The following is a 25,293-nucleotide window of genomic DNA, read 5'->3' on the forward strand; positions in this document are numbered from 1 at the left end:
TACCATAACTAGAACTAAATGTCTAAACCTTGACTAAGAAACATTTTTATTTAAATGTAAACACTGATGATTACAAAATTAGCAGTGCAGAGATGAATTAAAGATCTCTTCTTTCAAATTCTGTGGTAGGTATTAAAAGATCTGCTTCAAATGTGCTTTCAATGTAAATGATGGGGGCCAAAATCCACAGTGTGTCCACACAGTGGTTTTCTGTAAAAATGCATTTTAAAGTTTATCTGAAGCTTATACGATGCTTCAGCAGTCTGAGTTAGTCATTTCAAGTGAATATCTGCCACATTTACAGCCTTTTTAGCATCAAACACCCTCTTTGTGTTTCCTCGGACAGTGTTTCCCTGTTGTTGTGGAAGTATAGTAACAAAAGGAGGGACTTTGGCACTAAAAAGGCTGTTACATTGAAAGATATCTCTTTCTGATACTCATAACTGACTGAGTATTTTTATGGAGTAAGTAACACAATCTCTTTTTCCTTCATCATTTTATTTATAGAAAGCGTCATTTTCATTTATGGATGTGAAATTTTCCCAGTAAAATTAATAAATTGACAGTCCGCTGAACTTTTTGGGTTTTTTTTCATGGCATAATATTACATCCTTGGCTTCCAGTTTCAGTAAATAATCCAGTCTCTGTTGTAAATCCAGTGCATGTTTTGCGGTTGGTCTCTGACGCGCCACAAACTGGGTTGCCAGTTTCGTTGAAATGCAGCCCTGGTTATCCAGCTTGTATCTAGTGCGCATCAAAAGGCGGATGTGAGACTTAAACATGGCAACAAATCACATAACTAAAGGAAGTGGAGCTCATACGCACTAAATGTTTGTGTTTTATGTAACTCGTAGGACTTAAGAAGAAATACATTTTTGTTTGTTGTTATTTGGCTCAGAAGAAGAGGTTAACCCGTCACGGTGAATATGGAGCTGTAAGGTGAGCAGCAGGACACAGCGGAGCCGTTATTAGCTGAGCTTTCACGTTGCTATGCTAACGTTAGCATGCTAGGCCAGGTTTACACAGCGTTAACAATAATGATCAATATTGAGCTCTTCGCCACATAAATTAGTCATCCAATTCAACAGCCATATTAATGCTTGGTTTAGTAAAGTTAGTTGTACTCAACTCAAAACAGGTCAGTTATATTTTACAATGTCGCAATATTCAGTTCACGGCAGTAATGGGTGTCGCTCACTGTGGACAAAGCACCTGCATGTTTGAACGTCACATTGTGCCACAGTTGAGCTGCAACTAGCGATTATTTTCCTTATCAGTTTGTCTAATGCTCATGGTGGTTTAGTCGATAAAAAAAAAATTCTGAAAATAGAGAATGATGCCCCTCCAGTTTCTAAAAACCCATGCATGATGCAGAGGTGCAGTTTGGAGTTAAGAAAACCAGCATATATTCACATTTAAAAAGCTGGAACCAGTGCATTTTTTCGTATGTTTACTTTAAGAAAATGTAATTTTAATCTTAACACTATTTAAATGATTAATCGATAATCATCATAATTTCCTGTTGACTACTTTCTTTGTAGGCGTGTCGCACATTTTAAAGGCGCATCGTTACTCCAGTGATAGTATTACACACATAACTTTGGGGACGTATAAGAGATAGATTAATAATAAGAAAGTAAAAATCAATGTAGTGGAGGCTGAGATAATCTGACTTTCAGTCTAATGTGGGTCAAACCCCAATATCCTACAATTTCCAGAATGTACTTTGATGGTATCTTTCATAAGACTTTCCCTGCCCAGTAAACACGTCTTCCAAACTCCATGTCTTCAGTTTGTTCCTCCAGAGCCACAGAAGATGTCATATAACTGTTAACTCCTCATGATGACGGATGACAGATCCTCCTATGTTAAGGCAATGGAGTGCCCCTTTTAAGATGTGCATTTCATTGGTGGAAGGCAAAGAAAGGAATTAAATGGTTGTACTGTCCTCAATAATAATTTTATCCTATTTCATCCGCCAGTTTGGTCTGAATCCTCAGAAGTCGAGCCCTTCCAAGGGCCCTTTGGGGCCCAGGAAGAGGATGCATCGTGGTGGGGATAAGGACTTCCAGATATCAGCAAGAAAGATGGGCACGTCCTTGCTCTTCCAGCTGTCGGCTCATGAACGAGAGCTGGATTTGGTTTTTCTGGACCACAGCTATGCCAAGCCATGGAATGCTCACCCTGATGCCAGTAGCGCCCGGCCCACGAGGACACTGTTTGTCACCCCTCGTCGCCAGCCTGAACCCTTGTCGTGAGTTGGAAAGCTCCTCATCATAATCTTTAAATTGACAAGATGTCAGACTACCGTTTGGGATTGTCCTCAGCATCCCACCATGTTTTGTACCTCTAGTAATCAAGAACCCCCCAGTGATCAGTTTGATCTTTAAACTATTGTTCTGTCTTGCATTAACTTGATATTTTCTTCTTTTTTACAGAGATTCTGATCCTTTAATAGACGTGGAGACAGTCACACCTATACCTGTTCCTCTATATGATAATCACAAAGCTCTTAGTGTGATGAAGGAGTGTGAACGGCATGTCCTGTTTGCTCGCACTGTTGCTGATAGTCCCCCACCCCCCGATGACTGGGAGGAACATATAAACAAGTAATCAATCATGTGGAGCGATCCACTGTTCATTTGTCATCCACTGTTATACGTGACATTTACACTCATCTTGAATATCAGTTATGACTGAAAGTATCTCGGTTACAGTGCATCGTTTTGACATTGTCATTATTCTTTTTCAGAACTGGATGGTCAGTGGCTCAGAACAAATTGTTCAATAAAGTCCTTAAAGCTCTGCAAGCTGAAAGACTAGCCCGCCTGGCCAATGAACATGTAAGTTGTGTTCATTTCATTTGTGTTTGCATCCCAGAGAGTAGATGAATAATGAGATTATAAAATGATGATTACATACTGTTCTTATATTGGTCAAAATCAGGATTTGTTAATGCATACGGTTGTTTTTAACCATTCATTTTTTAATGAGTGTGTTGTCTCAGGTCAAATGCTAAACACAAGTGAAATCAAAACCACCTGTACAGTAAAAATAAGATCTAGCCCCTTCCTAAAGATAAGGCAAAGTGTTATCATATAAAATGGTATGTGTGACTAAAGCCATCTCACATTAGGGTTTTGTAGATTAAATCATGGCTGTGAAGAATTCAGAATAATTCAATTCAGAATCATTGAAATATTACTCTTGTGTCTCTTGTTTTCCTTAGGCTTCCAATGAGCCAATTTTGCGGAGGATAGCTGTGGACAAGTGTGCCAGAAAGGTGCGGCATGCACTAGCAAGTGTGAACTGGGACACCAAACTGACGCAGTGGTTACACACCACCATGATTGAATCCTTGAGTCTCGCCATGCTCGCTGCTTACCTGGATGTGCTGCAGACTCTCAAAAGCAAGGTATGTAGTCTGTCATTGAATGATCATATTTCAGGTCACATGTGTGCACCAGTATCTGTGCAAGGCCTGGGATTCTTGATTCATTACTATCCTCCTCTCTGTGTCTACGAAGTTGCCCTCACTGATTGACAGAATGTTGCTAACAACATCCGCAAAGACTGGTGCTCCAAGTGCAGAGGCCCTGTCACTGTTACTGAAACGTCCCTGGGACCCAGCTGTTGGAGTTCTGTCTCAAAACAAACCGGTAAAAACCAACAACTTTCAGTTTTAAAATAAAACATTTGTATACCTTTTTTTTTTAGTTGGTATTTGTGGTCTGTAGCAGTTACAGACTACTGCATGTCTGTTTTCTTCAATGTTTCAGAGCAAGCTTCCTGGATCCCCACTCATCCTAATTGCACCATCAAGTCCAACTAATCCTGCCCTATCCACCTCGCGGCGAATGAGATTCTGGCAGTCGCAGCTCTCCTGTTTGGGAAAGGTCACTCTTACATAAATCTGCACATGTTACCAAGAATTCAGGTTGTGTTTTGTCTCAGAAAAGTGCTTATGACAGCTGTTTCTGTATCAGGTCATCCCAGTCCACACTCATGTGAACAGTGGAGCCAATATTGGCATAACTCAGTGTCTGGAACACATGTTGGGCACCGTCAGAGCCAAGGTCATGGAGGTAGGATGCTTTTTTCTTAGTGTTGTTTGTGAAATTTGTCAAGCCAAATGTAGTTGTTTGTTTTTAATGGGCACATTGGAAATGGCTTTTATTGAATGGAGGAATTTATGACTCACCTCTGTGTCCTTTTTATTTTAACAAGTAGTGCTAATTATAAAATCTTTATTGTAAAATCATTTAAGTATTCATCCTGTTCTGTGTTTCCAAGCGTTTGCAGTGTACTTTTATTTGGAGTAGATCATTAACAGCCAATGCTCAGTGCTTGCACATTAAACCACAACATGATCTATTAAAATATCTATTCTGCTAAAACGTCTATTGTTGAAATTAATTACACAGAACATTATCGTGTCTCGTTTCTTTTAGCACTTTTATGTCTGCGATGCTAAAATGGAATACAGTAGGACCATGTAGATTTTTTTCTTTTTAGTTTTATTTTTTGTACATGATGTTTCTGATGCTGCATTGATTGTGTCATATAATTATAACCTCCAGGTTCACAGTCACTTCCCTCACAAACCTATCATCTTGGTTGGCTGGAACGCTGGTGCTCTCATCGCTTGTCATGTAAGACTTTTTATAACTTTCTGTGATCTAATGTGAGTCTTAACTGTTTTCTCCCATGAAAAAGTGAAGCATCATTAGTTAATTTAACACTGACTAATTACAGGTATCCCTCATGGAGTATCTGACAGCTGTGGTGTGTCTCGGCTTCCCCCTGCTAACAGTCAACGGGCCAAGAGGGGTAAGACCCAAGGCATTATCGTCCAATGATGTGCAAATTCCCTTTTTAATATGTTAATATTTCTATTATGTCATAGTTTTTATGTCTAAGAAAAGTGAACCTTGACCTCTGGTCAGTAGTTTTTATGGATTTTTATGTGTTACTGGCTTACAGGATGTGGATGACCCACTGCTGGACATGAAGACTCCAGTGTTGTTTGTGGTTGGCCAGAATGCTCTGCAGTGCAGCATCGAAGGCATGGAAGAGTTCAGAGAGAAACTGAGGGCAGACAACAGCATGGTGGTGGTGGGAGGAGCTGACGACAACCTCAGGTCAGTCACGTCTGATTGAAATCATATATTATCTTTTTTTCCCTAATTGAATGTAAAGATTTTTGTATTGAGTAGTAGTGGTTAAAATTTTAACAATAAATGGTCTCCTTTCACAGAATCAACTCAGCAAAGATGAAATCAGAGGGACTGACACAGACCATTGTGGATCGCTGCATTCAGGTTAGTCCTTGTAACTGGAAATTGATCTTGTTGTGGTGCTCTACAGAACCTTTTGAAAACAAAACCTATATAATGCTAATGTCAAAAGCTTTATTCTTCTTCTATCTCTGGTCTGCAGGATGAGATTGCTGACTTCTTGTCAGGAGTCCTTACACGGGCAGAGGGCCATGGCCATGGCTCAGGGGAGATGAGGGACCTGGACACAGAGAAGAAGAAGAGGCCTCGGCGGGAGTTTCCCTTTGACATGGAGAGAGGACGACCTTCCTCCCCTGCGCTTAGAGTCCCCATCTCACCATCGGGCTCAGAGGTCAGTTAACAACAGCTTCAATTGTCAACATTTTTTAAAGATTTATCTTTAGAAGTCTTGAACCAACAAGGATGCTGCTGATTACTACATCACTGTAAGAATACACAAGTATGTTATGTGTTTCAAATACTATATGGAATATTAATAGAATACTGCATCACATTTAGTGTTTGCTTTTTTTTGTATCCTAGAAATTGGAGAAAATTCTAGACTTGGTTTTGAGGCATGAGAAAACTGGTATTGTCTTAAAAGTCATTGTGATCTTTTTGCTGAGTGAAAAAAGTGCCAGATAATGTAAAAATATAATCTGTCAGTTAGCAGCGTTGGTGGTGGCGGCAAGATTTTATAGAAGGTTTTCACTTCCTCCACTTATCAAAGAATTATAAATACCCTACAAACATGTTATAAGACATATTAATAATGAATAATAATTAGTGTCTGATCTGGCTTTTCCACAAAAAAGTTCAATTACATGGATAAAAATTTCTCAGTGAGATCTGAATCTACTACTTCTCCTTTATTGAAAATCCAAAATCTATGAATATGCAGATTTAGTTCATTTCAAAAATTTAACTGCTGGACACAAGATATCCATTCTCAGTGTTTGTGCTCTGGAGGTTTCAAGTTTGTACATCACACTTGTTTAAGTTGAATACACACAAATCCTGCTTGTAGGTATGTGCCTTTAAATGCAAATATTTGGTTGAGAAACTTGCTTGTCTTGGCTCTGATCCCTGTTTGTCATAACATGTTTCTGATGTTCTCATTTTATTTGTTTATTTTTGGTTTTTTCACTGTTTTGTGTTTTCACCTAACTTCACAGTGATACAAACTTGTTATATATTCTTTGGTTCTCATTGATAATAATCAGTTTATACATCACATGTGGGACCTCCGCTGGGTGTGCTGCAGTCATTTTCGAATCAAAGCAAGACCTCTTATGAATATTAAAAGTAATAAGGTCACACTGTCTACACAGTCAATGACTGACACTGATGAATTGTTTTCTCCTCTCCCCTGTGTCTGCAGGATCTGTCTAGTGTCTGCAGCAGTCCCACTTCAAGTCCCAAACCCAAGACGTCTGGCCTGTCTCCAGCTCAGAAGTCCAGTCTGATCACAGCAACACAACTCCTCAAGACACACATGCAGCGCTCCGGCACGGTGCTCACACACAAGCAGGCCCAAGGTTAGATGACCACCACACTTAAACTTTGGATGCACTGAAAACACACTGTAGACTCACATTCGCCTACATGTGCGCAGTGATCCTGTGCATACACAGCTCTCACATTCGCCCTACTTGTTTGTGTAAACTTGTTACAATGAGTCATTCACCTCAACTTCTGTTGAATTTTGCAAAAGCTGTGTGAACAAGCTGAGCAAACAGGGAGGTATCATACCTGCCAACATTTACATTTCAAAATACAGGAAGTTTTTTTTTTTTTTTTTTCAGCAGGTGGGTGGATGAAGTGAAAGGGAACGTTTTACGTGAGCTGATGACAACTGCCCTCGTTACTGTTAGTGCAACAAAACTGTTGCAAGTGAAAAGTCAATAAGTATTTTATCAAAACACCTGTTCAACAAACATAAACATGTAGAAAATCAATATTTTCAGCTGCTTTGCCCGCAGTGTCCCATCCACCACCAGTATGTTCTACACAACCACAGCACGCTGGTTAAGCTTATAACATGAAAGCTGTCTGTATGTAGCCTAAATGTTTATCTAAGTTTGCCATGTATCTTAAAATCTGGCAAATTCTTTTAAATTTGGCTGCTGGCTGAGACAAATCAACCTCCTTCTCTCTACCTGCAGTACCTGCAGGCAATCAATCACATCAGCAGCAGAGGGAAGAGGACAGAGAGAGCAGCTGTGCACACGCCTCTTGAATCCGGTTGTGGTGACAGATGGGTTGAAATTGTATGTTGTGTGTGGATTGTATGTGTAAATTGTGTTTCATAGATGATCTGGCAACTTGGGTTACGTCAGACAAACATACAAAACTTACTGATCCCTGTGTATGACGATTATTCATAATAAAGGTTGAGGGCCATGCAAATTACAGGAGTCTCCCGGGAGACACAACAAAACACAGGAGTACAGCGGGAGAGGGGGTGAAAATACGGGAGAAGAACAGGAAAAAGAGAAAGGAGTGTTGGCAGGTATGGGTGGTATGTGAGAGCAGGGTCAAATGATTGTAAATAAAACTTTAGAGATTATCACGTCACGACATCTGATGGGGCAAGATGGAACGTGACTGAAATACTCTCCTCTCATCCTCTGTCTCTTCTCTTCCTACAACTTTCCTTTCTGGCTTTTTTCCAATTCATTCCAGCTCAGTTTGCTGCTTTTATGAAACAAAACATGCTTGTGAGGAAAAATCTTCCTCCTGGCACCCCTCCTTGTATTTTTGGTAAGTGTCTATCCCTCCTTCTTTCTCTTTCCTCTGTCTCTTTTCACTCCTTTCCTTGTTTCCATTGCCCTAATTTTATAAGAATGTCACTCTAAAATGCTGGTTCCTCATTAAACACCTATTGTCATGCTTTGAATTTTACATTTGTTGAACTAAAAATGGTACATTTCATATTGGGAAGCACTCTTTAAACAGGTTTACCTTACCAACAAGATGAAGATGAATGAAAAATTTAAGATTTCTAACTAAAGATAGGTTGGCAAAAAGATAAAACAGCACAGGGTCAAGTCATCTCAGCAGTCTTGTGAATGTGGTGCGTTTTGTGTTTGTTTGTGTGGTGCAGTGCCAGTGCCCAGTGATCAGATGGAGGGCCTGGACAGAGATGAACTGCGGTCCCATGGAAAGAGGAGGCAGACACCCAGTCCCACGCCAAGCAAAGCCTCCAAGAGAGCCAAGATCAAGGTCACCATTGTTTCCCAAAGCGAATCAGCAGGGGGCGCCATCAGCCCCGCTACACAGGAAGGTACAAAATCCAGTATCTCCCTTCATTACTTACATATTAGACTCTGTAAGTAGAGAATTGTTACATAGTTTGGAGAGTGAATTCTGTTTTCTTGGATCATTGGAACAACTTGCCTGTGCTTTTTTGTTGGGATGATGAGAGTAAACAAACACTGTTCTGTGTTGTTGTGGAGTGATTAAATCAGTTGTGGGCAGACGGGATGGGATAACTATTTAGTTTTATGCAGCGAGACACATTCATACAGATCTCTTGATGGAACGATAAGAGTGGCATGATTTTGTGTGGTATGCAATGTTGACAAAGTGAAAGTAGGTCTTTTCATAACCACTTCTTTCTGTAAAAGTAAGATATCTGTAATGTACATCTACCCACTTCTGCTTTGTAACTCTTTCATCTTTTACCAAAGAAAGCCTTTTTTCCCCAAGCTAAATAACAGGCCATCATGATATGCTCCTCTTTCCATGCAGTGGGTGTCTCTGGGAAGCCCCTAACAGTGACCGTGGGACAGACTGTGCCTGGAGCCAAGGAGCTCTCTGGACTTCTAACAGGCCAGCGGTAAGCCAGCCTACCGAGCTACACAGGCACAATCAGTATAGAGTGCAAAACCCCTAAACCTACACCCATGCCCACTCCCACCTTATCGGACAAAAGTGTGTCTGGTGCAGAGGGATTGATGAGTGGTGCACTCAGAGTTTGGGAGCTGAGTGATGGCCAAACAGCACTTGCTGGGGTAGCTCTTGAGTAGATTGGTGGTTATGTGTGTCACTGCAGGTCTGGTAGTCTCTCAGAGGTGTCTGGTGCCCTGTCCCCAGGCTCAAGCTCATTCAACAGCGTGCAGCCTTGCATGGTGTCAGGGTCCTCCACACCAGTCCAGGCGCAAGCTCCGGCTACTGCCCAAGGTACCTCTGTCCTGTCCTGCACGCCCGTTTGTACTCTCAACTGTGCAGCTAAACTCAGCGCAGTGCAGTTCTAGCCATTTTGTAAAGTGAGATTAAAGTTTTGAACACTGGATGAGAACAGTGTGTGAGGACAACATATTTAAGCAAACATCATCATTGATCACCTCTTGCGCCATCGCTGTCTGTCACTGTCCTGAACCTTACCCTTTGGACATGACTTTCATAAGGTGTGTTTGTGTGTGTCCATCTAGGCTGAGGTTGTCGGGGGTGATTGGTGGGGTGGGGATGGGGGCAGTTTGTAACAATGGCAGTTGTTAATAATTCTTTGGCATTGATTTCACCCAAATTTCAGATCTATTGATTCACTGCCTTTGTGTTTGTGCGCAGCGCCTTCCGCCAGCAGTCTGCTACAAGGCCTAAGTTTCAGTCTTCAGGAGATCGTCACCAAAGCTCCTAGTTTGCCCTCCACAGCAGCCAACACAGGCAGCACACAGGTACCTCTTTATTACACAGTCACATAACAAACGTTTGAAGGACCATACTGGAGGTTTTGCTTATTTCAAATCAATTCAGAATTAATTACGTATGCTATACTAACTAGAGCTGACTGGTAAATCGGTTGGCTGATATTATCAGCCGATATTGGACTGTCCCAGATATTGATATCTGGGTATATGTTGTCTGATATGCACCTTTTTTTTGTTGTGGTTTTTGTTGTTTTGTTTTTTTAGTTATATAGGCAGCGTTTTATCCAGGGATATATATTAAAAAAAAATATATATAAAAATCCAGTATCAGTCGGACTCTAATACTGACAACCATTTTCCAAAGTACAAGTTGGCTAGAACATGGAAAATCACCAGTTTGAGCCTGTAAACAGTGTGTATGGGTGAATTAACATAATGCAACAGCAGAGAATAGATACAGTGGATCAATACATCTCTAAAGACAGATACAGGTCAAATCAGATGAATTAATTTCTTGCTTTTTTATATTAGGTGTTTTTATACAAGAAATATATCCAGATCTGCTAATAGGATTTGTTTGCCACTAACATTACCAAATTTACTGATGGATATAGTACACTCAGTGTCTATTTTATTAGGCATTTAGCTAAAACTAATGCAGTCTAACAGTTCTGTAACAAATCTTTTTGAAAATTATACTATGATATTGATTCAACTTTATGGTCATTAGTGGTGTTTATGTTGTTATACCGATAAGGGTTTTCAAATATTTTGTCCACCACATTTATACCAATGAAGATTGACTAAATGTCAGAAACACGTCACAGCTTTATAGTGTACTGAATGTCAATTGTACAGCTGTACGCTGGCAGTTACAAACTAACGTTTACTGTTGGGAGTCAAAGATGGAATTGAATTCATTGCTATTTGTTTGTCTTCTCCCTCAGGCGGTTTGTGGCCAGGGTCAAGTCCTGACCTCCGTCGGTACCAGCAGCAGCACTTTGCTCCGGGCGGTGCCTGTGGTCACCACTGGAGGAGTGGCTAAAACCACCGCCATCCACCAACTGCTCACCAATGGCGGGCTGGCCAAACTTGCCAGCAGCTTGCCCGGCTTGGCGCACATCACCAACCAGACCGCTGGTATGTCTCGAACTGCCAAAACACGACGGCCACGTTGAATGCCCAGGGTTCATTCATCCTTTGTTTTGGAAACACTAGTTCAGGACGTCTGTAGGCCAGGGAGGATTGCTGCACTAGAGGACCGTAGAGGACAGCTCTGTCGACATGTGTAGATTGTTTGCCTGGAGGAATCTGACTGTTGTGAGATTTGCAGTCAGATGTGCAGCTATACAGCATCTGAGGACAGATTAGCAGTGTACAACATGTTTTGTACAATTGTTCATGTTCAGAAAGAGCCATATGGAAACAAAAGATCAAAATTTTAGTTCCCAGCTTATGTTTGACACATAATGTTTATGTAGAAATGGATGCAAAATATAAATATATGAAACCATATGATACAAATTAATTGTGAGTTAAGTTAGGCAATAATGACTAAAATAATGTGGCCAAATTTAATGAGACCCAGATGTTCAATGTCCCAATACAGACTGCTTTTGTATGTCAGATTTGTCTGTTAAAGCGTTCATTTTATGTTTGTTTTTTATTTGCCTTGTCATGTAGTAATGTTTTGTAAACCCTTTCATTAAATCATCTGCAAATAATATCCATACACACAAATGCTGAGATGTGTTCAAAAGCAATAACAGTAGCACATGACATTATCCAAGCCCTGTTCCTGTTGTTACAATAAAAACTGGAATCAAACTCATGTTTTCATTGCTCCTGTTTTCTTTTTTTTTTCAGTTGTTCACCCCTCTCACCCAGCTAGACCTACACATTTGCTTTTACTTCTCATTATGTTCAGTGTCCAGCACCCTGCTATCAATTTGACTTGCTAACCTAACCATGAAACAAAAAGGTCATTCTCCTGATGGCTTCCATCACAACATATTTGACACCTTTTGTGGCACCGTCAAACGTTGAACATTGTTTTAATGTATTTAAGGGATTAGCGTGGCTATCTGATGGTGCTGAGCCCTTTCATTTGTGTGTTGTCAGTAGGGCAGAAAGCCCCCACTTCTATAACAGTGACCCTTCGAGGAGCCCAGCCGAGCAGAGTGGGTTCATTCAGCCAAGCTGGTGAGGCTGTGACGCCGGCTCGGACCCATGAGCCTAAGGTGTTTTTCATTTGATTATGTAATGGCTCACTGACACGGACACATTTTAATAAGAACTTCTTATTTGATAATTTATTATCTCTAATGTGATGGCATGTGTTTGGTTCTACATGTTTATTTGTGCGATATCTGCCTTCTTTATTTTCACACTGCCCACATTGTTATCCATACAACCAAAGATAATTTGTCTATTTGGGTAGTTTATGAATATCCTCACTGCCATGGCAACCACAGTAGATTAAAATGTCTCTTCTGGTTACAATTAAATTTGCAGACCTACTACAAAAGGTTAAGATGGAATAATTATTCTATACTCTAGGGTAATCTCCCAATGTGTCATGGTATCTTATAACTTAGTGTTCATTTTACACACAAATGAGCTGCTGATTAATATAGTGTGATGTTTGTAAGTCTATAAACATACTCAATGGTTCCTTATTATCTAAAATGACACTGGCTATAAGGTTCAAGAGTGGACTGCAGTTTGTAATTTAGGGGAAATTATAGAAAACCATGTTCAGTACAACATCTTTTTGAACTGGAGCTCCCATGTCTCACAGTGATGATTATTTGGGTATATAAGTGATATTTTAGTCATCATTTTTCACTCATATAATGCTGATGTACAATTTTAATGTGTAATGACATAAAAACCTGCCATAACTACAGAAGAGAAACTACTTCCTCAGCTAAATATTATCTTCATCTATCTAAATTAGAGGCTGCATCCAAAAAGTACCTGCACATCTGAAAATGTTCATATGAAAAAGCTAAAAATATCCTCACATCATTGCAGAAGATACTGCGTGCACTCTAATATTATTTTACCTAGAGCCAAATGTCAAACATTTCATAGTTCTTAAGGCTTTAATATAAATAGCGTCATTATTACATTTTCTGGACTCTGTGTTAATCAATTTCAATGTGCCCCTTTTACAGCAGTGAAAATCTCAGACCAAGATTTTCATTTGGCGACACACCTGATCCAACTAGCTGCTGTGCCAGGGGCAGCTGGGAACCACAGCCTGCTGATGAGACTGATCCCTCCCTGCAATGATGAACACACCACCACACAACACGCAGAGCACCTGCCTCGCATCCTCCAGAGGGCTCCCCTGTCATGCTGGTTGCACAAGGCCTCTGCAGTCGCTGTCGGCTGTGGCTGAGGCACCGTGATGCTTTAACGTTTCTGCCCTCTTCTTACACCTTTGAATTCAGTGAGCAAAGTCTGACAGCAAGCTGTCCAACACAATCACACATCATCCTCTGGGGAGAACAACACTGTGTTATGTGAGGATAAACTGCAACCTGTGACAATACAACTGTGCTGCCCTACAAGAGGACAGCTGTGCCTACATCTCTACTAAAATAAGATAGAAACCTTTAGCTTCTTCTGTGTGCACATTAAGGTTAAATCCTTTTCATTTAGCATAGGCCTAGATAAGTATGATTAGCAGCTTGTGTGTAGAGCATTTTTGTGCAATAACTACATTTAAATGGCTTTAATATTCTTTATCACAGTAATTATATCCATATCATGACAGTAATTAATGATAATTGCTTTTTCTTTCTTATTTTTCTATCTATAACAGGCCTCAAATATGTTAGAGTAAGAACTAAATTACAGAGGTGATTGCAGAAGCAGTATATTGTTAAAACTGCCTGGCGTTGATTGTGCACCAGTGCAGTGCTCTCGTTGAATAATATGCACTATGCTCTCCAAAAGCTGCAGTACATGAACAGGGCATGTCTGTCAGTATATGATCAACACTGCTTGTGTCCTGTATAACCACATGTTCCATGATCTAAACTGAAGGCAATATTTTTAATCTGCACTGTGTCATCCCTTCAACACTGTATATGGACTTTTTGTTTGAAACCGCCACAGTAAACAAAAAGCCTGAAGACACTCAACTGTGTTGCGTGTTTGCTAATCTAAATATTTGGTCCTATGTGTTCCAACACTTGTAGCATTGAGCAAGCTTAGAGTTTCCTAAAAAAGCTGAAAATAAAATGAAGGAGCTTACCCTCATGCCTGATAGTTATAGTGCTGTGTTTACAGCAACAGCATAAATACAGCCCACTCATCTCAGCAGACATCCTGTCTTAAATTCCACACATAGGCAGCAGTCAGATAAGATAAAGAGAGGAGTGTGTCTCTTCCCGCTTATATAAACCAGGCTTTGTATGTAATAGGCAGGGACAGGCTAACTGATGCCAGTCAGACAGAGAACAACAGAGCTGCTGGCATAGCCTCCCATCATCAGTAGCAGTGGATATCCAAGCAATCCATCTGAAGTCTCTCCATCCAATACACACTGACTACTGGAGCATCACAATTCGGTTTTTGTTATTTGTCCTCTCAGAATGAGTTTGATGTGTGTGGAATCAAGTGAGATTGGGAAGGGTATTTCAGTTTAATGAAGCGATGTACACTGAGATATTGTGTCAGTTTAATAAATCCTCAAGAGTCCCTGCATCTGATATCACTTCTAAGATTTTCATACTTGATTATAAAGAGTGAATTGAGTGAGTGTTTGGAGAAAGTGGAGCAATTATTGGCAAGAAATTGGCTAGTATGTCATGTGCTTAATTTAAAAGAAATCAAGGGAATACTGGTCTTAATTTGTCTCCTTTTTGAATACAATTTTGGTTTTATTTACAGTTAAAATGACATAGATACAGCACACACACGCACACAAACACAAAACAATATAAACATATAATATAAAACAACAAAAAATAAATAAAAGCCAAGAATAAAGCCAAAAAGTTGGACCATAAGCCTTAATTGTAATATGTACTAAATGTACACTGTGATAGTGCCAGTCATGTGGTGTATATTAGTAGTGTAAGTACTGTGTGCTTTACAGTAAGGTGAAGCATTGCCCATTTATATTAAACTAGTGTTACCAGCACGATATATTTTACTCACATGTAGAGGTAGATAATATTGCAAAAATATAGCAAACAATAGTTCGTATGCTTTTCACGTATGTACACCGGTGTGTACACAGATAGTAATCTTAAGGTCCTGAAACGTGCGAGAGAAAAGCAGACGGTTTTGGAAAGATGAACAACAAACTAATCAGTCTGCTCGTGTAATGTTCAGTCGTTCAGTTTACTGCCAACAGGTGGCGCTGTAATCACTTTAATCTGCTCGTGAGTCCTTGAATGTGACTATTTAAGAAAAAAGGCCGAGCCGAGTCTGTTTGTTTGTTTGTTTGTGTGTGCGTACGCGCGTGCGTGTCATAGCGCGATTTAGGCGGCTGTGTTTGAGTGCGCACGTGCGAATAATAAAATTAATAGTCAATAAATTTAAAAAGCGCGTTTCTGCTTGCCCGTGTGCGGTCGTGAGTGAAAAAAGGAAGGAGTGCGTTTAATTTAAATGTGTTTACACTTTTTACTTCAGATGCAGAAAAATTAACACTCAAAAATGTCATTTACGCACAGTTTAATATGAGCTTTTTAACAATTTGTGCACTTTTCATAAACAAATGGAAGTTAAAATCAACGCCACGGGCCCCCTTTTTTAACAAGCTGTTGCCCCACAGAGTTATAAATATTTACTCTGGTCGATTTAACATTGAATTAAGGCCTAACTTAAAACACAGCACAGGACTGCGTGGAGCCATCAGAGTAAAAGTATATCATTAATAATATCCAGTAAACCAAAATCACAGCCTGCGCTCTTCAAGGACCCCTGATGGATCCACAAGGGAGCAATAAAAATACACACGGGCATCACCGAGTAAAAGGGCATTTTCACCGCCCCTGTGGAGCTGCCATATCATCAAAGTTTCTGTGGCAGGCAGCACTCTGCACACTGGCCCGGAGCTCCGGCTGGAGGAGAGAAATCACTCCCCCCAGAGCCGAGAAGACACCGGAGAGAGGTTGGATTTAAACCCGCCCTCCGGAGGGATCTCGTTTCCCCAAAAACCTCCCATTTTCTCCCTCTCTCTTTCTCTCTCTCCCTCTCTCTCTCTTCTCTCTCTCTGTCTGTCTCTCTCTCTCTCTTTCCCTCTCTCGTCCCTCTCTCTTCCTTTACCTTTATCCCTCGCCTTTCGCCGTTTCCCCCACCACAATCATGGATCTCACGGCGAGATGTTTGTTTCTTCTATCCTCTCTCGGCGTGATATTGGCGATCGATTTGGAAGCGATTGATCCAGGCTACTATGTGGAGTCCGCTGCCACATCAGAGGCGATCGACTACAAGGATCCCTGTAAAGCTGGTGAGATTTTTTCCCCTGTTTTTTGTAGTAAGCTACGCTGTAATTTATTTACCTTTTCCTGTGTGGAGGTTGAAACATGCCACGAATGTGTTTGGGGGATCTTGCACAGATCGACCAGGGAAACGCTTTTAGAGAGATGACAGTAGTGGATGTAGTTTTTAAAAGGATTGAGAGAACATTATGTGCATTTGTTTTGTGCTGTGTGACATAGTTTCTGCAGTTTGAAACATTTGAAGCGCCCAGTGAGTCGACCTAGGATAGCCCAGCCCGGAGACTGGCTGCAAGGGTTGTAAGAATGGAAATTAAAAGGATGACTTCCTTGAATACATTTCTCGAGACATGAAAAGTTTTGGCTTAAGTGCTTCGTTGAAAAGTTGCAGCCTGCTGTTTGAGGCACTCTTTCTCCTTCTAAATGCGATCATGTACAGGCTGTCTGCTGTGTATTATTAAAAAGTCTCAGCTGCTGGGAAAACAAAGGATTTCTGTACTTTGATTTTAAGACTTCTGCTCCCTTTCTGTTTTTTTTTTTTTTTGTCAGTGCACAAATAGTCTTTTTTTCCACCGGCTGTTCACACGGCCACTAAAGTGGAGGAGGGGAGAGAAGAGTGTACAGTGTAGCTGAGAAATTATGCACACATAAATTTGTTGGCTGTTGTCTTATGGCTCAAGGTATAAATATGTCTGTTTCTTTTCTGCTGCGGCTAGGCCAGCATATTTTCCAATTATTTGGCTAAAGCATATCTGAGTTGTCATTGTAATCTTTTTTTTTTTTTTTTTTTTTTTTTTTTTTTTTTTTTTGTACTGTGAACTCACTGTCTTGCCAAATCCCTTTGGGGGAGTTTGAACAGATTGTGTTTTCCATCTGGTGAAAGTATTCAGGTTACAGATAGAGAGAGTTGGCTTCAGTCAGAATGACCTCTAAAGTCCTGAAAGTGCATTTGACAATTTTCTGATGTGGCAGCCGAAAACACATTTTCAGCCCTCCCAACTTTATCTGATTTCTTCATCTCTCCCCGGAGAAAATGAGTGCGGAGGGACAAATAAAGACTGTGCTGTATGAGTGTTGTAGCTTTACATAAACATGACGAAGGTCAGGCTGGGGGATGAACCGTGTCCCTTGTACAGGTCAGTGAAAATGTTTCTTCCTGTTTTTGCTGCACTGTTTGCATCGTTGTGAGGAGTAACCATGCAAAAGCGGACATGCAATTAGTCATTCAAGTGGTCACACCAGATTGTTTTGCCTTACGAGTAAGAATTTACTGGACATGATGTGGTGTTCATGACCCTGATGAAGGGTCAGTGATGCTGCGTTTATATTTCAAGTTTTATTACGCTGTTGCCAAGAAACTGTTGATATTTAGCGGAAATGTCTCAGCGGGGACATTCCCACTTGATGAACCGCAGTCATCACAATTGGTGTTTGTTTTGTTTATGTGGACGTTATGAATATTAGTAATCCAGTTAACGTGTCATTTGATGGAGTGCAGTGTTGTTTATGGTTTCCGCTGTAGACAGGTGGCTGGGAGACGGTCACAAGTAAAAACTCCCTCTCTAGTAACCCTCCCAGTCTTCAGCTCTGCCAACACCCACCTGCTTTTCTCCTTCCTACTAAACAAAACGTCCAAGATCTCTCAGTTCATCCTTTTGTTAAAACACCAGAGACATTTTTTTTCCTCCAATATAGGGGCACCGGTACAGAGTTGATGATTCCCAGATTATTGATTTTCTCTCTTTTTTCCCCCATTTTTTAAGCACATCGCTACACCGAGTCTATTTGATCGCTTTCCGTGGCCTCAGGGTCAGCATTTTTATGTCATGCTGTTTCCGCTGAGGAAAAATGCTTACAGCCGCATGAAGTTTCTAATGCAGTAAGGCTCTGTGAGAAGTGCATTTCATGTCCTCTCTAAGACCGTCCTTGCTGAACACTGTGCTTGGCTGTCAGGAGTTTTACTAATTGAGTGTGGGATATGTGTGTCAAATAGTTTTCCTGATGACTAACTGCATACAGTATCCGCAGATTGTGTAAAACGCCTTTTAACACATCCTTCATTTCCTGCCACAACTCATGTGTGCCACTCCTCTGTGGTTAAGCCAAAAAAATCCCTCAAAAATGTTCACATTTACAAAGGATTAAATAACTCATCATTATACCAGACATGATAGAAATGTGCATTGATTGAAGAGGGCAGCGCAATAACACTGAAGCAATGCCATCTATTTAGGAAGTTAACCAGTGGAAAATTCCTTAGTTTGCAGAACTCCAACTTGGCAGCATCCCAGGAAGTCATTTAAGACTCTAACAAGCCACTGAGATTAGATCCACTCATTTTCAAAATGAAAAATGGATGAGAACCAGTCACGCTCATTGTCTTCTCTGCTTAAATGATAATCATGAGGGCAGTGGCTGGTTTGACGTGTATGTATGCATTCATTTATGAAGCAGACATCTTAATCTATTGAAGACCCCTGTGACAGTATTGCCCGTCTGTGCAGTCCGTTCAGACTTTTGGGTTTGAGCTCCTGTGCTGCTGTGGACTCAGCTGCAGACGGGGAAACCTGAACACCCCTTCTTCTCCTGTCCTCTCTTATGCAAGCGGTTTTCTCGTCTCTCTGAACCCCCCCCAGCTCTCTACTCTGACTGGCACTTCAGACAGACTGTAGGTCATTCACCTTGTGCCAAGGGAAAGCACGGTTTCAAGGTGGAGTGCAGGCCAGTCGCACTCTGCTACACCAGCCGAGGTGAGGTGAGTGCAGGCCATTCACAAGAGGTGCTCGGTAGGTTATCCACAGTGTGCTCACTGCCTCTGAAGAGTTAGTTGCTGACTTATGTCATTCCTCTCGCTGTCAGCCTTCCACCACGGCTTGGTCATTTAAAATACAGCAGCCTGATTTTTTTTTCTTTTTTTTTTTAATGAAAGTGTTTCAGAGCTTTTATCTTTTCATAAGAGCCACCCACTGTTCTTGTTAAGGCACCTCTGCAAAACCACCATGTCCTACTACATTATAATTACCCATCAGGCAGTCATGCACGTAATTATTAAAGATTTTAGTTCATTGTTACGTCTCATATAAAGATGTAAAACAGCATATTCTAGTGACACATTATGTATATTTGTTGTCAGACTTTTTTCTTGGTTTCCAAACCTCAGTTTTATTTTTATCTTTGGATTTTGTATGAATAAAAAGAAAAAAGGCAGCTCCAAACAGATGACTCTCGTTACTCAGCTCCGTCCCTCAGTCCTGCTTTGGAAACTGATGGGGCTGTTTGCTGAACTTCATGATTGGGCCTTTAAGCACCACTTAAGCAGATGCTTTTCTTTTATCATGGAATGCAGGCTCTGTATAGCTGAGCCCACACTGGGTGTTTTTTTTACATTACAGGACCCCTGCCACTTCTCTCTCCGCAGGGTTCAGGTGATTAGGGAGCCGATCTATTGGCACGATCTCAGTGCATTAGTTGGAACAATATGTTTGTCGTCAGAGCTAAGTAATAACTAATCTTGCATTACATTAATACCTAGCCTGGGTACGGAGCCTAAGTAACAACAGCTTTGGCAGAGCTCATTGCTTTGGCTCAAAGGATGCCCAATTAGCCTACGATAATGAGCAGCTTAACAGTCACTTCTTCATAATTCACTGTTTGTTTTTGTTCTAAATAATTCACCGGTGCTATGCTGCTTTTCATCTGGAAGAATTGTTTTTCCTCTTCCCTCCACCTGTACTGGAGGGAACAGAAAATACTTAGTATTTTCCTCAGCTGCAGATACAGTGGCTATTATTTATGGAAAAAATTGAAGATACCTTCCAGATTTAATGCATCCACAAACCCATTTAAACTTTCCTCAGGACATCTGTTCTCAGAAAACTGTCTTTTTCCTCACTCCAGACTGTACGTGTTACAGTCTGCTGTCTAAACCACAAATATGAAGTCTAGATTTCCAAGTAAGTTTTGTCAAAGGTGAAAATCCCCGCAGTGTGGTGATGCCTTATTCATCTATGTAGAGAACTCAAATACTGTGTATCGTTGACATTAAAAAAGACAAATGGATGGCCAGCTGATGAGTCACTAGAGGGGGTTCGACTGGCAGTAGGGTATATCAGTAATCAGTGGCAGAGATGAGCTGGGAAATCCAATCTGCTAATGGGCTTGATGGAGTGTGAAATGTTAAAGGGGAGGCAGTCTCTTGCTGTGTGGCCTTTGCAGCTGAGGCCGCTCTCATTTTATCAATAAGATCGAAGCTGTGGTGTGCTGACAGTAACTCGGTCTTGATCTCAGCTGTGGCTGATGAGACTTCAGGCTCTTATTGGAAAATAATTACTTGAATCTCAGGCTGAAGCTTGATTCTTTGCTGGAACCTCTCTTTTAATTATACCTTTAACTACCTTTTTGAAATGAGCAGATAAGCAGGTTTTTTTTTCTCCCGCCTTGGCCTCAAATTGCAGTGTTAGGAAATGTCAAGGTAAGCATTCGCTGAAGAAATAATGGTTGTTGTTTTTACAAAGGAGAGAGGTACCATGTTTACACGCCAACCGGCCTGCATAATTCATCATTCTTCATTGTATAATTAAGAGTATTTTTTTTTCTTTCTTAGAAATAGTTTGTTTCAATATTCATGTTGCTTGACTACTTTTTTTCTTTGCAGTTTTAAACGTAACGTGTGTGAGGGGGACAATGGCTACGCTGGCCAGCATTTGTCAGAAAGGGCTGGTACAGAATGAAACCTAAAAAGTGATACTAACACTGTCATCAGATGGTAATCACCTTAACGCAATACACTATCAGCTTCTATTGGAATTCAAATGCGGTGTTTGTTACCAAACACAGGCTGTGAAAGGCGGTGCCAGGGTATTGTGATGCATTCCAGGCTTACATATTGGCTGGGCTTTCTCATCCTTCATCACTGGGGTCTTGTATGGGGAAAATGTCTCTATAAGCACAGCAAGGAGTTTAAACATCAGAGTGGGGCTGGTCTTCTAAATATAGGCCTGGTGTTAGTGTCTGTATAGGCGTATTGATGTTTGTGCAGGTTTCAGTGGCAGATGTCGTGGTCTGGTATTCACGGAAGGAGATTTATGGGAATAGTCCTGCAGTATGACACCGCAGAGGTCGAGGCTAGGGCATTACACGAATCAATGGGATTAATTTGATCGAGATCTCATGCTCATGTGTAATCTGACTGGATACGCTGATTGATGGGGGCAGTCTGAGATGAGAAGGATTATGATGGTTTAGATTAACTAAAAAAATTCAATGACAGGGGGAGGTGGGACTTTATCACACATCAGATTCGTTCAATCCAACATTTCATCAATATACTCAGTTCGGTGACATTATTTCACGTAAAATACACACATAGATTAACATTTAAACTTGAATGCCTACTTCTTTTTGTTGTTTTCGCTAACTAGAAAGGGACATGTGAACGAGAGCAGAAGCAAAATACCCTCAAATACATTACCTAACTCTGGGTAAATATTAATATTACAACTGCAGCTGTTGTCATTTAGGTAATGAATAATGTTTGGAAAGAGATGCAGCACTGTACTCTATGGTGATCACTTGCCATCTGCCACATTCACTGGGCTTTAATCTACAGTATAACACACGAGTCCTTCTGTGTTTGTACCTCATATCATTACAGAGCTCTGTATCTAGATTAGTTTATCACCTTTCTCCATAGCTTGTCCTCAATCCTGGTCCAGAGTTGTGTACAAAAGATTCCTTAAACCGTGTGTCTGTGGATAATTAAAGCCAGGAGACAAGGGGATTAATTCACAATCCCTGCGAGTCTTTCCATAAACCTGCAACAGCGTCTCCAGGACGACTGCTGTGCCCGGGGGAAATGAGTCCTAATGCCGCCTGGCCGTGCATTTGCTCACTTCAATCTGCACTGTTGTCTGGGAACAATGACACTGCGGATTAAGCGGCCTGTCTCCAGCACAGTGGTGGATGATTGGGACTCAGCCATGGGCAGAGAGCGCAGCCCTCGGTGAACCTCATGGGGGTGGGAGCCAGCCCGTACCTTGTTATTTGGTCACGGCTTGCACACACTGCTAATATGGTGCAAATTGACACTTCATGCGATAAGAAATGTCCTCCAGTTGCTGTTTAATTTTCCTCAGTCAATATAGCGTGAAAAGAAGTTTCATAGATTTGCTTTGAATACTTTTCTGTCTGCGCTTATATGACAGCGACTTGGAATTAAGTACTGTCTGTTCTTTTCAGTGCTCAGCCGGTTCTGGGAATCCAATAAAAAATGTGGCGATAAAAGAGAAAAATGTCCTTTTGTAGTCAGTCTATCCATTCTATACTGTGAGACATCTGGTAGCTCGCCTTATCAGTGGTGTTTTTGGCAATGAGTGCTGATTGTTAGTACTCTGTTTTGTGTCTCAGGGATTTGGTGGGAGTGAATTAGTGTTTTTTTTTTTTTTTTTTGCGAGCACAAATTAGAGGATCTCTCTGACCTCTGGAATTTAAACCTGTCCTCTGTGCGTGCCCTGTCTTGCTGACAGTGATCTACACCTTTTCTTATTGCTGTCATTAGCCTCTAATCCCAAACACTGTCATTCTGCTGTGCATCCTCTGCGACCTGCAGGGTGGAAGACTGGCCTGCATCTACCAAAGCCAGCTCCAGATTGTTTCAATAATACTCCCCTGGTGAAAAGGGACGCGAGCCAAGTGTTTTTTTGTCTTTTGTTTCTATTGTGCACTTCATCCCTTTTCTCTCTTGTCTCAGACCTCTGTCAAACTTTCATGCGAGTGCAGGAGATAAAAAGACCTTTCCGTTTTTAGTGTGTGCAAAAAGAAAAAAAGGCTGAGCTGCCTCAAAACTAAAATAAAACTCAGTTTATTTACACAGGGTGAATTTTCTCCTAACTTTCACTGTAAGCATAGCTTGTATCAGTGGTGACACATTGAAGAGGTACAGATTTAAATTTCTGACAAACACAGCTGCTGTAAATCACTTCTATTAACTCTACAGTGTAGCGGTCCTCCCGGCTTCTTCGCCCTTAGGGTTGGTCTCCCCTCCACCACACTAACCTCCAAACACACATCCAGAAGGCTGTCATTTTCTTTCTGTCCCACATCTGCCACCCCTATTCAGAGCTGCGGTGTGGGCAGAGGGGATATGCCTTTTTCCTCTCTTCCCTTCCCTTCCTCTCTCATTGTCATCTCCGGTTCAGGCATGGATTACAGTCCCACCCCCCCCCCCTCGCTTCAACTCTAAACCCCCATCACCTTCAACCGCCCCCCGCTACCCCCAACTCCTGCATACAAGCCGGGCCATAAATTCTGGAAACGTGCTGGTGTTAAAAGCTTGTTAAACGGAGCGCCCGTCTCTGTGGAGAGGACTCCTAGCTTATCCTGCACAGAAATGGGGCATTTAGTAAGGAATCCCATAAAGCACATTCCTCATAAAGTGGGACTGTTTGGTTTTTTTTCCCCTCTCCTTGGCCTCATTAAAGAGCTATTACTTGTTCAAGGTGCCCCATATTACTCCATCGAGGCAGTGTCAGTGTCTCACTGTATCATGTCTGATGGCTCTCATTAACTATCAAAGACGCCAAAGCACACAGTGTGAGTTTTGTTGTTTGGTAACAGCTGGACTGAGCTTGGCTCAATTAATCATGTGGACGTTAAGGTTTCTGAGTTCATGCTCTCTTTTCATGTCATGGAGCTGCAATATGTTGCTTACATTTCTATCCTATAATTTGGAGTCGAGACAAGGCAGCTTTCCTGTTACCCAAACAGTCACACTGCTGTTTCGCAACTCTATTTCTATTTCACTGCAAGGAAAGGGTAAACAGAACAGAGTCAAGAAAGGTATGAAGTTTATATTTTTACATGTGTGTGTGTGTTACACGCTTTAGGCTGTCCACAAGTGCTTTGACTAGGCCTTCATGCAGCCTATTCAGTCTGAGCAGCAGGAAAAGCTTGAGGCTACTGGGCGGTGCAAACTGATGCTCCATATTGTGAAGATGCCTTACAATCGTCTGACATGTGCCGCCTCTGTTTTGTCTATTTCAGCTGCCTTTCTGGGAGACATTGCTCTGGATGAGGAGGACCTGCGGTTGTTTAAAGTGGACAGAATAATAGATTTGGCTCAGAGAACCGTCCAGATGGTTAATCACACGGATACAGGTAACATCAATGGAAAGCACAGCTTCAAAGATTGCATCTTGAACTGAAAGGTTTTCATTAAATCGCTTTTCATTGACACACTAGATAAAATTGCAATTGTAACGCCTGAAATTAATATGCTTCCCGCATTTTTTCTCATGTTATTATACTCTAACATAACAACTGTCTTATCACTCTCCTCTCAGTCTACAGCAGCACCTGTTGGATGCCAGCTTTGTGTTTTCTTGAGCTCTCTTTACATGTTTATGCCTACAACTATCATGCTATTGCTACATATTTGTACACCTGTGTAACCATTTATGACAGTAATTGCTGGGCTTTGTCAGGTTAAATGTCAGTCTTAAAATGAAAAGCAGTATTTAGGCAACAGCTGTGAGTCAGCAGGGATTCATATGCTCCACAGTCCTAAAAAACTATAGGCGAGCATGAACCAACAAGTGTGTGCATGTTGCAGTCTGCGCTCGGATGACGAGATTTTGTTTTTTTTTTTTTTACTGGACATAATATGCCTGTTGAGGTAAAGAAACATTTTGCAGTATTAGGAATACATCTGAACTCTTTTACTCCAACAGGTGAAGCAGAATTTAGATGACACAGTCACCTCTGAAGAATTAAGTTAAGGTTAAGAGAAGACAGATTATGAATCAAGACTGCAACAGAGACAAACTAGACTGTGCACACTCTCTGAGTATCCATTTGTCCACTTGAGCCAGTTAGTCACATCTAAATGCTGCACAGTGAAAAGGCTAC

The 25,293-nt window shown here is 41.1% G+C and overlaps 2 protein-coding genes across 8 annotated transcripts in view; both read left to right on the forward strand.

The window, feature by feature from the left end:
- The first annotated feature begins 748 nt into the window (after positions 1–748).
- Positions 749–14,077, forward strand: kansl3 (KAT8 regulatory NSL complex subunit 3). Of its 7 annotated transcripts, none has more exons than XM_044368483.1 (22): positions 749–939; positions 1,983–2,254; positions 2,439–2,609; positions 2,753–2,843; positions 3,230–3,415; positions 3,528–3,659; positions 3,780–3,896; positions 3,987–4,085; positions 4,581–4,652; positions 4,756–4,830; positions 4,984–5,141; positions 5,258–5,321; positions 5,440–5,628; positions 6,658–6,814; positions 7,962–8,039; positions 8,383–8,562; positions 9,030–9,117; positions 9,334–9,461; positions 9,849–9,955; positions 10,876–11,068; positions 12,050–12,130; positions 13,108–14,077. In XM_044368483.1, exons 2-22 carry the CDS (start codon positions 2,043–2,045, stop codon positions 13,332–13,334), a joined length of 2,805 nt encoding a protein of 934 aa, XP_044224418.1. In that variant the 5' UTR covers positions 749–939; positions 1,983–2,042; the 3' UTR covers positions 13,335–14,077. The 7 variants fall into 7 exon arrangements, with proteins under 7 accessions (XP_044224418.1, XP_044224427.1, XP_044224446.1 ...); XM_044368492.1 differs by having other exon boundaries at positions 12,053–12,130; XM_044368511.1 differs by having other exon boundaries at positions 12,050–12,168; positions 13,108–13,184.
- A 977-nt stretch (positions 14,078–15,054) lies between these two features.
- The window catches only part of bmp1a (bone morphogenetic protein 1a), a 31,174-nt gene continuing 20,935 nt past the window's right edge, over positions 15,055–25,293 (forward strand). The window contains exons 1-2 of the mRNA XM_044368557.1: positions 15,055–16,400; positions 24,430–24,543. Of these exons, the coding sequence (XP_044224492.1) occupies positions 16,256–16,400; positions 24,430–24,543 (259 nt within the window). The 5' untranslated portion in view covers positions 15,055–16,255. The remainder of the gene's footprint in view (positions 16,401–24,429; positions 24,544–25,293) is intronic.

The sequence above is a fragment of the Thunnus albacares genome, chromosome 2 (assembly GCF_914725855.1).
Source record: "Thunnus albacares chromosome 2, fThuAlb1.1, whole genome shotgun sequence".
Taxonomy (NCBI): domain Eukaryota; kingdom Metazoa; phylum Chordata; class Actinopteri; order Scombriformes; family Scombridae; genus Thunnus; species Thunnus albacares.